This window comes from Schistocerca serialis, chromosome 5, assembly GCF_023864345.2.
Source record: "Schistocerca serialis cubense isolate TAMUIC-IGC-003099 chromosome 5, iqSchSeri2.2, whole genome shotgun sequence".
In the NCBI taxonomy this organism is placed as follows: Eukaryota; Metazoa; Arthropoda; class Insecta; order Orthoptera; family Acrididae; genus Schistocerca; species Schistocerca serialis.
Genome location: NC_064642.1, coordinates 491,509,713 through 491,525,281, shown reverse-complemented (window position 1 = coordinate 491,525,281; position 15,569 = coordinate 491,509,713). Strand labels below are relative to the sequence as shown.

Sequence of the window (15,569 nt, the reverse complement as noted above, 5' to 3'; positions counted from 1 at the left end):
TCTGTTATTTAGAAATAATGTGCAATTTTGGAAACACATCTTATCTGTCCGAGGATTTAGATGTAAACAAAACAGCATAATATGTTCTACTGAGCTACTGATCCAAAAACACTGCCCATCTCTTAGATATCTTTTACAGCAGTATCATGTGCCAAAAGTATTCTTATTTGAAATGGGTTTGTGTATCCATTCAATTAAAAGCAGAACACCAGTGACAGTAAAGCCACATACAACGTCTCAAATTTAAGACTGCAACCATGTGGTTTCTGTGACAGGAAGTAGGAATGGCTTTACTATTCTATTTTCTGGAAGTACCAAAGGTAATCCGTTGTTATAAAACCTCTGTCGTCAAAACAGAGAAAGCAAGTCAACTTACTCATTTACTTTTCACCAAGACTGAAAAATATTCTGCTCATGCAGGTGACAGCACACGATCTCAAGAAACAAATTGGATGTTACACTTCATCATATTTACATTATAAGGCAAAATTTGTTTCTATGGTCAGATGACCATGAGTCCCCGTCCCTTTTTCCCTTCTGGAAGTTGGTTGTAGATGGGTGGGGTTTGCAGACCACTCTGCTGTGTTTGCTAAAGTTAGCAGGATGCACGAAGTATCTTTTAGCTGTCAACAGAAAATGAAGCTTTATGTAAATAAATGGCAACATTCAGTCAAGATAAATAGTATGCAGTCATGCATTCTTGACTTGCATTGTATATTAACCAGTCAAGATAAACTATCAATGGAGTAAGCCATGCGTTGACAGTATTAGGGATATGAAAAATGAGCATGAGTACGTGTGACCCTTCAAAGAAGGAAGAATCATGTGATAATGATTCAAAGAAGCAACAGCACAAACAACCTGACTGATGACATGACTACATGTGTAAATAAAAGGTTGTGGAAGGCCACCAAACAGGACTGAGAAATTAGGATCTGTGCATACTACTGTGCTTAAAGAACTGAAAATGTGTGAAGTTTAATTGTGATGGGTGTTATGAAATCTGGCATATTGCCATAACACAGTAAAGGTGACAATTTGTCATGTGGCATGTCTTTTCCTCAGCATTCATATTGTAAGAGATATTTGCATAATTTTACTACCCTGAAATGAAAAAGATGGTCAATGCAATTGGAACCCACAAACTAACAGTTACTGAAAAAAATCTGAGCTACTTGCAGTACAATGAAAATAATGGCATCTATGTTTTGCTTGCCATTGCATAATCATCACAGTTCACATGTCACTTGTACTGTCCCCTGGTTAGGATTTACTGAAATCTGACAGCATAATTTTGGATCTGTGTGATAAACTTAAAGTACTATAGAAACAAAAGAAATCATGAGAAGGAATTGATAAAAGGTGATCAGTGATGTTGATGAAGAATTACACACGACTGTCTGATCTCTGATTCTGACTACTAAAGACAGTGACAATTACTATTCTTTCCTTTTTTGTCCAATGAACAATGCCTGACTCTAGCTCTCTTAAGATCACCAGTGACTTAGATGGCTGTGACTGTAATAGCTCTTATTACAATACAGGTCTGTTAACAATAAGTGTATGAATTATTTACTTAAGCAGTCTCAGAATACAGTACTATATTTGTTAATCATAAAAAAATTCTTTTATTTGTAATATAGTGCCCTCACCTGAGGTAGTTTTACTTAGCTTCAGTCCTCTATTGTTGGCCACCATTGCTATCGACCTACCTAATTTTGTCAATTGTGGGTCTTCAAGCCTACTTACTTTTGATAAAGTTCAGCCAATCTTTTTCCAAGGTTAAACGTAAATATTTAACACAAAAATTTCTTGGTTTTGGCAAAAACAGTGGTCATACTGGACATATGCTGTCAAGTATGTTCAGCTTACCGTATTCACCACCCCAGTGATCATGGAATATTCATTAAATATACAGGCTGGTTGTAAAGTGAAAATTAGCAACACTGCAATACACCTTTCATGCAAACAAATCCATCTTTGAGTGAAATCCCTGAGAATATCGATTCATGCTCTACTGAAATTTATTACCCTGACATGCATAGAAGTAATGTAAGGGAACGTTTTGCACTTTTACCCACAAACAGTTAAAAATAGTGACCTAGCATCAGAGTGTTGTTGGAGTCATAACTGCTGACTATTAATGTGGTTTTCTGCAAATAATATCAGTTTTCAATGCAATGATTAAAAATAGCAACTTTAACTTTCATTTGCATTTGAAGTATATTTAAAGATAATTGAAACCACAACACAAAACACTACACAAACACGATACAACACTATGGTAGTGCCTGCTTCTACAACCATTTATCACAGGTGAATTTCTTTGCAAAAAGAACAAGTGGAAAATGTGAGTGTGTGTGTACAATTTTTTATTAGGACAATTTCCATACTCATGGAATATTACTAATTCACGAATATCAGTGACGAAGAAAACTGTGACCAGCAACATTATTCTGAATTAGTAACTTATTTGATTACTATGAGAAGAACAGATTGTTACTCACCATACAGTGGAGATGTTGAATAGCAGACTGGCAAAAAAAGGACTGCTAAACATGTGAGCTTTCAGCAAAAAGGCTTTTTTCTAAAGTAGACAAAACACACACACACACACACACACACACACACACACACACACACACACATGAGGACTGTCTCCGCCCAACGAGGCCAGCCCCATTGTCATTGTCATTATTTCATCCTGGATTTTCCATTATTTAATTTATTCCAATGTGGGTTTCATATTTCAATCATGACAAAAAAAATTACTTCATGTATCAGAACACTGAGGTCTGCTTAACTGATGTCTGACTACTACTCAGACTGAACTCAGGAGTTATTCTACATTTCTTGCTTACATTACATTGGTTCTGACAATTTTTTCCTCACAAGGGAACCTCCCCATTGCACCCCCCTCAGGTTTAGTTATAATTTGGCACAGTGGATAGGCCTTGAAAAACTGAACACACATCAATCGAGAAAACAGGAAGAAGTTGTGTGGAACTATGAAAAAAATTAATAAAATATACAAACTGAGTAGTCCATGTGCAAGACAGGCAACATCAAGGACAATATGCGCTCAGGAGTGCCATGGTCCCATGGTTAGTGTGAGCAGCTGCGGAACGAGAGATCCTTGGTTCAAATCTTCCCTTGAGTGTAAATTTTACTTTCTTTATTTTCCAAAGTTATGATCTGTCGTTCGTTCATTGATGTCTCTGTTCACTGTAATAAGTTTAGTGTCTGTGTTTTGTGACTGCACCGCAAAACCGTGCGATTAGTAGACGAAAGGACGTGCCTCTCCAATGAGAACCGAAAACATTTGATCGCAAGGTCATAGGTCAACCGATTCCTCCATAGGAAAACACGTCTGATATATTCTATATGACACTGGTGATGGCATGTTCGTCACATGACAGGAATATGTTGTCGACCCACCTAACTTGTACACTTGGCGAATGGGTAAAAAGATTCTTCCACCTTGCCCGATTTAGGTTTTCTCGTGGATGTGATAATCACTCCCAAAAAAGTGATGAAAACATAAGAGTTTGTCACATAAACTGCAACAAATGAATGCAACAGTTTCACAGTCGACAGTTTTCTCTGTGCTCTGTCAAAACATGTTTTTAACGTTTTCAAATTTTTCTGTGTGTAGACCGTCAAATCCTGCATATGTCCAAGCAAATCTGAACATGTCCTGGAATTTTGGAGAGCGAAGTTGATTATGTGTGAGTGCTTGAACTTTGATAATTGTCTGAAAATAAAAAATAAGCTTTTCACTCGAGGGAAGACTTGAACCGAGGACCTCTCGTTCTGCAGTTGCTCACGCTAACCACGGGACCACGGTGCTCCTCAGCTCATACTATTCTTGATGTTGCCTATTTTGCACATGGACTACTCAGTTTGTATATTTTGCTTATTTTTTTCATAGTTCCACACAACTTCTTCCTGTTTTCTCGATTGATGTGTGTTCAGTTTTTCAAGGCCTATCCACTGTGCCAGCTTATAACTAAATCTGAGGGGGGTGCCATGGGGAGATTCCCTTGTCTGTAATGGAGGTCCCATTGATGCAGCTATCAAGCTTCAATATCAGATATGGGAAGCGTGGTATCTCCAACTGGGATGATAAGCGACTGAAGCTTCAATTATTTGAGAGTAAATACTACATCAGGGGAAAAAAGGGAGACCTTGAAAACTGAATGAACCTTATTAGAAGTTATCATTGTGGTATTACTTCCATCCTCTATTAATTCTGCAACATGATCATGAGTTAATATACATCTGTAGAGAATCACAAGGTGTTAGCTTCCATCATCATACTGTGACAATCATCAGCTCAAACACACAAATCTAATATTCAGAGTAACATACCTGAACACTATGTAGTTCTTGAGGAGAATTCTGGCAAATATCATTTCTGTCTGAAAATAAATTAAAAAACAGATTATTAAATGGAAAATACGGCTGAAGTCATAATCACAGAGACCATCAACACAGAAATATGGAAAATGCTATCAACCTAACAATACAGTAAATTTTAAATTTATGAGACAGCACAAGTATACACCTAAAACACAGTAACCTAGGGAAGTGGTTGAAAAATATAAACAAATGGAATGGAATAAATCTGAGTCGCATCCTGCATTCACATAACATGTGAGGCTTTATATAAATCTTTCTTGACTTTAGAAACTGATTTAAATTCTGAAAGTATCAGACAACTCAATAAATGTACACTCGCAAAACCTTCCACACAAACACACAAGATTGGTTGGTTGATTGATTTGGAGGAGCAGACCAAAGAGTGAAGTCATCGGTCCCATCAGATTAGGGAAGGATGGGGAAGAGAGTCGGTGGTGCACTTTCAAAGGAACCATCCCATCATTTGCCTGATGCGATTTAGAGAAATCATGGGAAACCTAAATCAGGATGACTGGATGCAGGTTTGAACTACTGCCCTGCTGAATGAGAGTCTAGTGTGCTTACCACTGTACCACCTTACTCGGTACACATAGGACATACCTATGGCATAACATTGCAGGTTAATATGAAGTAAATTCAAGCAAAGTATCACAATAAACACATATGTCTGTTAGTCTGGGCAGAAACTGTTTGAGGCAATGGGCAATGAGCTTTGTACACATGACAGCTTCCTAATTTAAACAAGAAATGCACACACACTCTCTCTCTCTCTCTCTCTCTCTCTCTCTCTCTCTCTCTCTCTCTCTCTCTCTCTCTTATTTAGCAGAGGGAAGGTTTTCAGTAAGTTCTTTGTGCTTTGGGAAAAACCATACTGTTTATGAAAATGAAACAGCACGAATAACCATAATTTTGCAATGATAACTTTTTTCGGTGGTACAATAATACAGTTACGTAACTTACACATTCCACTAAGCAGCCAGTCATTAACGTGTATGAAACAGTTAATTCAGTTATGAACACAATTCATCATTTTAAAATAGCATGGTACAGTAAACCTTACAACTTCCAAATGTTTTTCAACATTGCAATTACCTTCAACCTCATATTTCATAATTTACCAACAGAAGATTGTACGACTTCACCAGAATTTTGAGACAAGATTTCAGGATCTACATAGCATGCAAAATTAAACGATTTTATCGGCATATTGTTTTCTGTAGTACCAGATACTTTCTATCTGAAGTAGCTCATTAAGATAATTCTACTTTTAAAGGACAGGTAGAATCTTGAACATGGTACAGAGGTACTTGATGCACATCATACACATAAAAGAATTTCTCTTCTCAAAGTAAACAGAAATGCGCTAAGATCATGTCTCCTGTCTGAGTTACCTTTTTGTTGTGAATAACTTTTTCTGCCACAAAAAGAAAAAAAAAAACAAGACTGAAAGGTCACAGCTTGACAATCCAGAACTGACAGATGTTTTCTGACTTGTGACAGCAAGGTGTACAGCACACAATATTTCTTAACTCATAAATAAAAAATAAGTATATGTTACATAAATGAGTAAATATTTGCATGTACGGTAACAGGTGAAACTGTGTGTGTAAAACAGAGTTATCCACAAATACATGAAGCTATTAACCTCTATGTGGATAATTTGTATTGATATTTAATTTATTATGTTTATTTAACAATAAATTTACAGATTAATAATTGTTCAGGATTTTATATAACAGAATGTGAAATGGTGTGAGAGAATACAGTAGTAGTTTCATGAGGAATTTTGTTCTGGTTCATGTACGAGTAAAAAAAATTAAAAAAGAAAAAGACAAGAAATTATAGTATTTGATAACAATAATTGTATAAAAATTGTTTAAAGTACTTGTTTGAAGTATTTGAATATTATAAAAAATGTTTTTGTACGCGAATGATGGTCAGTTATATGGATATTAGTTTGACTGGAGTAGTGTCTCACATACCAAAACTCAGGACAGAGCAAGCAAGGAAGAGATCATGATCTTTTCCTGGCTGGAGCCATGTTGGTAAGGGTGGATTAACTGCTTAGGGGCTGCGTGTGTTTGAGTTCCGAGGTAGGAACATTACAATAGCCTACAGGATTAATGTGATCTTAATGTTTGGTGTATCAGTTTGTGAGTTCAGAATTTAAGCTGTGAAGTGCAACTTATAGTGATTGTGATGCAATGAACTATTTATTTTCTTGCAACTGCACTGTAACACTGTGTACAGTGTATGTAGGGCCATCATTTCATAGCAAAGTGATCTACTATGAATGAAGCAAAAGTTAATTCAAACATGCGTTAAATGTACATTAATACCCCAAGGGTCACAGTTTTAATTCCCAATTTCATTACTTAATTTACTCATGTCTTACATATCAGTATTTCACTGACTGATCTCTTAGGTCACCTTAATAATAGTTATTTGCTTATGTAAGGGCAAATGCAACAGTGTGCAACAAAACCCTTGTGTAGATGAGCCATTTTACATGTTGCGCCCTCACTCTCTGCTGGATTGGTAGCAGTAGCATTATCACCAGCAAAAAGATAAAGTTGCAAGCAGTTTTAAAAATGTGGTAGTGTACTGATGCTGCTGAATACCACTGTCTATCATTATACTGAGTGTAATAACACACTCAAGGGTACTTAATGCAAAGTACTTTACAGATATGTGTTCAGTGTATGTTATTTGAAATTCTCTATATTTTTGCACATGCACTTTGTGTATGACTACATAAATATATACTCCTTTCCTTGCTGTCTGTGTTACTACATGAGCCAATTCTTCACCCCGCCGCATTAAAGGGACGACTTCTTTAACTTACATTCAAAACACCAGCTTACAGTGAATGTTTTATATACACTAAGTACATTAATTAAAGAAAACAAACACATCAGTAAGACCTTCAATTGCATAGAAGCTACTTTAACATTAGTGTATCAAAATTGTTGCTAATTGTAGGATGTGTGTAAGAAATAACATACATGCCTTAGATAGTTTTTTGCCATAACCAACACATATCAACCACACTACATGAAGTTATGGCTACCGTGAGAAAATGTTTACTTGAATAATGGACTGTATCACTGTAACAAATTGGAATATGAACCCTACCTACATTGCCCAAGTCATGCATACATTGCATATGAGACAGAAAACATGAGAGTACCAAAACACCTTCAGTACTCTTGATTCACTACCAACTCTGCCTTTTGAGCATAATGAATTAGAGAAGTGAGTGACTTGGCCGACATCAGACACAAATAACATCTCAGAAAGGAAATATACCTGTAATAAGTAAAAGACGTAAGAGAGAGTATCAAATTGGTACTCCAAGTCTCATTGAACACCCGTTATGATTCGCATTAGCCCTGTCTATGAGTGGGTCAAGAACACCTGACACTAGTTTAATAATTTTGTGCTTTAGTACATGTAGAGACTTAAAATACAAAAAATAAATATTATAGGGACATTAAATGCAGAAATAGTAAAAAGATTTTACAGAACATAATAAGCAGCAATCTGTCTGTGTCCCATACCATTTGTTCAAGTATTTACAGACAATTGGTGCCCTAAAGATTCTTTCTTTGCTGTACAATACAGTCTCGATACTTTGAGTCTCTGAATTGCAAGTTTTCAATAAATCCAAGTCTCATAAAAAAAGACCTACTATACAGTGTATTGACCTCAATTTCTTTCCTCCCAACCGCTCATAGCACAACACCTGTCAAACAATTCACTCCCATTAGTTGCATCTGCGTTAATGACTCCACACAGATACTTCTCACAGTGTACTGGATAAGAGACTCTTGGATCAAGATAAAGTCAGATCCAGTTTTTAAATCATGGAGAGAAATTCTACAGGAAAGTAGGCCTGATACAGAAACCAAAGATTTTGGCGATGGGCCGATCACCCTTTGTGATATTTCATCGGAAGATTGTCAGATTGCAAAGAGACAGAAAATGTGGAAATAATGGAGTGGTTAAATCAGACAAACTCTTGGAAGTTATAGAATTTTGTTCTTGTGGATGTCCACAGCCTCAGTAAGTTTTAAGAATGAAAACTTGCTTCAAGCAGGCTGTAATATAATTATTGTCTGTGCTATTAGCTAATTTCAACTGTTTGTCATTTTCAAGCACTTATCACTGCCTTACCTCCACATCACATTTGACTAAGTAGCCAATACATATGTACTGGCACACAACATTTTCATGTACCGGTACGTGTATAACACAATACAATTGAGTAATGCCCTTGATTATGTCCATTAGTAACACACATATGAGTAACTTTGCTACACATGCACATGAAAACAATGTGTGCCTTTACATATGTACTAGCTATTTAGTAAAATCTGATGCGAAACTTGAGGATTGTGATAAGAGTGTGAAAATGGTCAAAATTAGCTAAGAGCACAAATAATAAATAAATTACAGCCTGTTTAGTCTATGTTTTTGTTCTTCTGTGATAGGCTTGGGTATCACCCCAAAACAGTGTGAGAATAATGAGGCTGTTGACGAGTCACACTGGTGGGCTACACTACACTTGAGACCACTATCAGCCACGTGGAACAGCAGCCTGAGGCGACACCAACTGACCTCCTACTCTTCAGAAGTTGGTGTAGTATTGCTGTGTGGAAATGTTGCAGCTTTGCCAAACAAAAAACACTCCATTATTATGTGAACTGAACTGTTACCAGACTTAAGAGAAAATCTTTATTTTGCCAATGTAAAAGCCTATGTAAACACTTTGTTCCAGTAAGGTTCATATTTTTACTCCTGTATTCTTTTCAATATCATTTTATTTCTTTCTCCAAAATAAATTTTGATACATCTACATCTACATTTATACTCCGCAAGCCACCCAACGGTGTGTGGCAGAGGGCACTTTACGTGCCACTGTCATTACCTCCCTTTTCTGTTCCAGTTGCGTATGGTTCGCGGGAAGAACGGCTGTCTGAAAGGCTCCGTGCACGCTCGAATCTCTCTAATTTTACATTCGTGATCTCCTCGGGAGGTATAAGTAGGGGGAAGCAATATATTCGATACCTCATCCAGAAACGCACCCTCTCGAACCCTGGTGAGCAAGCTACACCGCGATGCAGAGCACCTCTCTTGTAGAGTCTGCCACTTGAGTTTCTTAAACATCTCCGTAACGCTATCACGGTTACCAAATAACCCTGTGACGAAATGCGCCGCTCTTCTTTGGATCTTCTCTATCTCCTCCGTCAACCCGATCTGGTACGGATCCCACACTGATGAGCAATACTCAAGTATAGGTCGAATGAGTGTTTTGTAAGCCACCTCCTTTGTTGATGGACTACGTTTTCTAAGGACTCTCCCAATGAATCTCAACCTGGTACCCGCCTTACCAACAATTAATTTTATATGATCATTCCACTTCAAATCGTTCCGCACGCATAATCCCAGATATTTTACAGAAGTAACTGCTACCAGTGTTTGTCCCGCTATCATATAATCATACAATAAAGGATCCTTCTTTCTATGTATTTGCAATACATTACATTTGTCTATGTTAAGGGTCAGATGCCACTCACTGCACCAAGTGCCTATCCACTGCAGATCTTCCTGCATTTCGCTACAATTTTCTAATGCTGCAACTTCTCTGTATACTACAGCATAGTCCTAGTCTTCAAGAGTTTGAAGTGATCCCAGTTTTGTTCACCTCAGACTACAACGACTGTACTGTAATGCAAAATATTGTAATAATGGAGTTATCCAAGCCTGTCTTGCTGTACATTTACTTTTAAATGAAGGAATATTAGAGTTTAATTCTATGTTGAAGATGATGATGTAGCACAAGCTTGTACTGTACAAGGAAGTGGAAAATTACTGTGTGTGTTCTTTTCACAGGCACTATCCTGGCATTTGCCTTAAGTGGCCTAGAGAAACCACAAAAAAACATTATGGATGGTGGGACAGGGATATGAACAACTTTAGAAAGTGAAGTTTCTTAAGGACCTCAGTGTAAACCCCAGTGCGGATATACCTACATTTTGAAAGTGCCTTCATTTGATTCTTACTTAACTACAGTTGAACAGTATATGCAGTGAGACAGTCTGTATACTTTACGCTGTGTGCAAAATGGTTCAGGAAAGATCTGGGAGGACACTGGAAAACATAACTACTGGTAGCTGTTTCTGAAGTGCAATTACTCAGACTATTCAGCAGAGCACTACATTTAAAGTCTCAATGTGAATTTAAATTTCATTTCACTTGCACTGTAGATACTAACTGAATGTATGGTAGACTCCACGTAGGAATATCAACAATGTAGGAAAAGACAGATTGCTACTTACCGTAAAGAAGACATGTTAAGTTGCAGACAGGCACAAGATGTTGGAGTTGGTGGTCATGTGTGTGTCTCTCTTTTACTGATAAAGGCTGTGGCCGAAAGCCTTATGTAAGTGTCTTTTAATTGTACCTGTCTGCAACTTAACGTCTCTTCTTTATGATAAGTAGCAATCTGTCTTTTCCTACATTGTTGAATGCAATGTTGTATTTCCAGCAGAGCTCTATAACAGAAATGGTTCCAAACCACAGTGTTTATTACAAGACTGCAGTGTATCACAGTCTGCCTTAAGATGAAAGAATACATCTCGCTGCTATCATGGTCCATTAAGTTGTTTAGCATTCCTTTGGATGTGACAGACAATGTCAGTCTTTATTGACAAGATGATGATCTAGCACTGTTTACTCATTTTCTTCTCCATTATTCTGCATATTCAACCCTCTGCTTATCAGAGTACTATGGTTTTGTCAAGTGAGTCTTCAACTTCCATTCTAAGTGTACACTGAGACATTTTGACCTAAATATATTTCTTTATTTTAGTTTAGATTTTTTTTTTCTTCCATACTCTAATGCCTCTTAATCCTCTTTAAAATCCATCTGACAGGTGTACCTATTTTCTTGCAATCAACTTACTTCACTGCTCACAATACAGCTACATGAAGTTACTGGAAGGATTAGAATCTTTCTTGATTTTTCATGTTTGCTTGTAGTGGAATTTTAGTTTGTTTTAACAAGCTTAATTAAATTGCAAAACTCTTCTTAGGGTTGGCCTTCTTACTTGCTCACTACATAAACTACTTATTTGTCATCATCACATAAGGTAATTTAGAAATACACATTTACTGACCTCTTCGATGATGTCTTCCTTGAATTCCATATTACCCTTCCTCTTGTTTTGTTACAATGTTTGTTTTCTAAAATTAAGTTTTACACCAATCTTTTCACACTTAATACATACACTTTTAATGCCCTTTAACTTTCCGGTGTAATTTTTTGTTACTATCATATCTGAAGTTGTTGATCTGATCTTTTTTCATTTATTTTACAAACTGTAAGATCAGTCATAGTTTTAGTGGTGTTCTGATATTTTCCAAAGATCATTAACATGCCATATCCCACTGCATATGTAGCTCTGAGGCAGATAATAAAAAGTAGTAAAAATCTACCTTCATTAACAGCCAAGTGTTATTGTAATTAAAGTTCAAATGCCAACCCTCAACAGTTTCTATGCTTCGAGTAGCTTTAGATACTGATGCTGTTCTGCCAATAATGAGGTTTTGTTGGTCTAGAACTTCAGTCAAGACAATGCTTATCAAAAGTGTCACAGAGTGAGTAGGATAGGCTTGGGACATATTGTCAGGAACTCATAGGCTATGGTCGTAAAAGAACTTGGCCTGATGCCAAGATTTACTGAACATAGATATCATGAACCATGGAGCTCGCCATTGGTGGTGCGATTTTCATGCCTCAGCGATACACGTAGCTGTACTATAGTTGCAACCACAACTGAAGGGTATCTGTTGAGAGGAAAGACAAACATATAGTACCTGGAGAGGGGCAGCAGCGTTTTCATTAGTTGCAGGGACAACAGTCTGGATGACTGACTGATCTGCCCTTGTAATCTCAACCAAAATGGCCTTGCCACGCTCGTACTGCGAACAACTGAAGGGAATGGGAAATTACAACTGTAATTTTTCCTGAAAGCATGCAGCTCTACTGTACGAGGTGCATTCAAGTTCTAAGGCCTCCGATTTTTTTTCTAATTAACTACTCACCCGAAATCGATGAAACTGGCGTTACTTCTCGACGTAATCGCCCTGCAGACGTACACATTTTTCACAACGCTGACGCCATGATTCCATGGCAGTGGCGAAGGCTTCTTTAGGAGTCTGTTTTGAACACTGGAAAATCGCTGAGGCAATAGCAGCGTGGCTGGTGAATGTGCGGCCACGGAGAGTGTCTTTCATTGTTGGAAAAAGCCAAAAGTCATTAGGAGCCAGGTCAGGTGAGTAGGGAGCATGAGGAATCACTTCAAAGTTGTTATCACGAAGAAACTGTTGCGTAACGTAAGCTCGATGTGCGGGTGCGTTGTCTTGCTGAAACAGCACACGCGCAGCCCTTCCCGGACGTTTTTGTTGCAGTGCAGGAAGGAATTTGTTCTTCAAAACATTTTCCTAGGTTGCACCTGTTACCGTAGTGCCCTTTGGAATGCAATGGGTAAGGATTACGCCCTCACTGTCCCAGAACATGGACACCATCATTTTTTCAGCACTGGCGGTTACCCGAAATTTTTTGGTGGCGGTGAATCTGTGTGCTTCTATTGAGCTGACTGGTGCTTTGTTTCTGGATTGAAAAATGGCATCCACGTCTCATCCATTGTCACAACCGACGAAAAGAAAGTCCCATTCATGCTGTCGTTGCGCGTCAACATTGCTTGGCAACATGCCACAGGGGCAGCCATGTGGTCGTCCGTCAGCATTCGTTGCACCCACCTGGATGACACTTTTCGCATTTTCAGGTCGTCATGCAGGATTGTGTGCACAGAACCCACAGAAATGCCAACTCTGAAGGCGATCTGTTCAACAGTCATTCGGCGATCCCCCAAAACAGTTCTCTCCACTTTCTTGATCATGTCGTCAGACCGTCTTGTGCAAGCCCGAGGCTGTTTCGGTTTGTTGTCACACGATGTTCTGCCTTCATTAAACTGTTGCACCTACGAACGCACTTTCGACACATCCATAACTCCATCACCACATGCCTCCTTCAACTGTCGATGAATTTCAATAGGTTTCACACCACGCAAAATCAGAAAACGAATGATTGCACGCTGTTCAAGCAAGGAAAACGTCGCCATTTAAGTATTTAAAACAGTTCTCATTCTCGCCACTGGCGGTAAAATTCCATTTGCCATATGGTGCTGCCATCTCTGGGACGTATTGACAATGAACACAGCCTCATTTTAAAACAATGCGCATGTTTCTATCTCTTCCCAGTCCGGAGAAAAAGAATCGGAGGCCTTAGAACTTGAATGCACCTTGTATGTATATACGACAATGGCATCCTCTTGGGTAAAATATTCTGGAGGTAAAATCAAACAACAGAAACTCCAGTTAGGAACATCAACAATGTGGGAAAAGACAGATTGCTACTGAGTGTGGTTTCAGTTGCCTGAGACTGCAGTCGTGTGTGTGTGTGTGTGTGTGTGTGTGTGTGTGTGTGTGTGTGTGTGTGTGTGTGAAAGCTTTAATTGTGAGAGTCTTTTTGTTGTGCCTACCTGTGACTCAGCGTCTCCACTATATTGTGAGTAGCAGCTTCCCTTCTCATAATAGAGGTTGTACAGAGTTTCAGAGGGAGCATTAAGGAAAGATTGACAAGAACAGGGGAAATGAATGCTGTAGAAGAAGAATGGGTAGCTTTGAGAGATGAAATAGTGAAGGCAGCACAGTATCAAGAAGGTAAAAAGGCAAGGGCTCGGAGAAATCCTTGTGTAACAGAAGAGATACTGAATTTACTTGATGAAGGGAGAACATATAAAAATGCAGTAAATGAAACAGGTGAAAGGGAATACATTAAAAAATGAGACTTACAGGAAGTGCAAAATAGCTAAGCAGGAACAGAAAGAGGGGAAATGTAAGGATTTAGAAGCATGTTCCACTAGGAGAAAATAGATACTGCCTACAGGAAAATTAAAGAGGTGTTTAGAGAAAAGAGAAGCCACTGCATGAATATCAAAAGCTCAGATGGAAAACCAGACCTAAGCAAAGAAAGGAAAGCTGAAAGGTGGAAGGAGTATATAAGGGTCTATACAAGGTAAATGAACTTGAAGACAGTGTTACAGAAATGAAAGAGGACCTAGATGAAGATGAGATGGGAGATATGATACTGCGAGACAAATTTGATATAGCACTGACAGACTTCAGTCAAAACAAGGCTCTAGGAGTAGATGACATTCTGTCAGAACTACTTATAGCCTTGGGAGAGCCAGCCAGGACAAAAATCTTCAATCTAGGGTGCACAATGTAAGAGACAGGCAAAATACTCTCAGAGTTCAAGAAGAATGGAATAATTCCAATTTCAAAGAAAGCAGGTGCTGACAGGAGTGAACATTATTGAACTATCAGTTTAATGCAGCATGGTTGCAAAGTACTAACACAAATTCTTTAAAGAACAATGGAAAAACTGCAGAAGTTGACCTTGTAGGAGATCAATTTGGATTCTGGAGATGATGATGATGAAGATGGCTTGTGGGGTGCTCAACATTGAGGTCATCAGCACCCGTACAAGTTCCCAATCTTTCCAGTTGCAATCTCTCCACTTCCCAAGTGATGATGAGGACAACACAAACACCCAGTTCCCGGTGGAGAAAATTCCCGACCCAGCCGGGAATCAAACCCGGGATCCTGGGATCCAGAGGTAGCAATGCTAGCCACTAGACCAAGAGCTGCGGACCTTGGATTTTGGTGAAATGTAGGAACACGCAAGGCAATACTGAGACTGTGACTTACCTTAGAAAACAGGTTAAGGATAGGCAAACCTATTTTTATAGCATTTGAAGACTTAGAGAAAACTTTGACAAAATTGACTCTCTTTGAAATTCTGAAGGGCACAGGGGCAAAATACAGGGGGCAAAAGAGAATTTACAACTCGTACAGAAACGAGACAGCAGTTATAAGAGTCAAGGGGCATGAAAGGGAAGCAGTGGTTGAGAAGGGAGTGACACAGGGTTGTAACCTATCCCTGATGTTATTCAATGTGTACATTAAGTAAGTAATAAAGGAGACCAAAGAAGAATCTGGAGTGGGAATTGAAATTC

At 38.3% G+C, this 15,569-nt stretch overlaps 1 protein-coding gene across 2 annotated transcripts in view; it reads right to left on the bottom strand.

Moving 5' to 3' along the window:
* LOC126480784 (uncharacterized) overlaps nt 1-15,569 on the bottom strand; it is a 351,871-nt gene that overhangs the window by 54,545 nt on the left and 281,757 nt on the right. For both annotated transcript variants that reach the window (XM_050104096.1, XM_050104095.1), the window contains exon 9: nt 4,372-4,421. In XM_050104096.1, the coding sequence (XP_049960053.1) occupies nt 4,372-4,421 (50 nt within the window). The remainder of the gene's footprint in view (nt 1-4,371; nt 4,422-15,569) is intronic.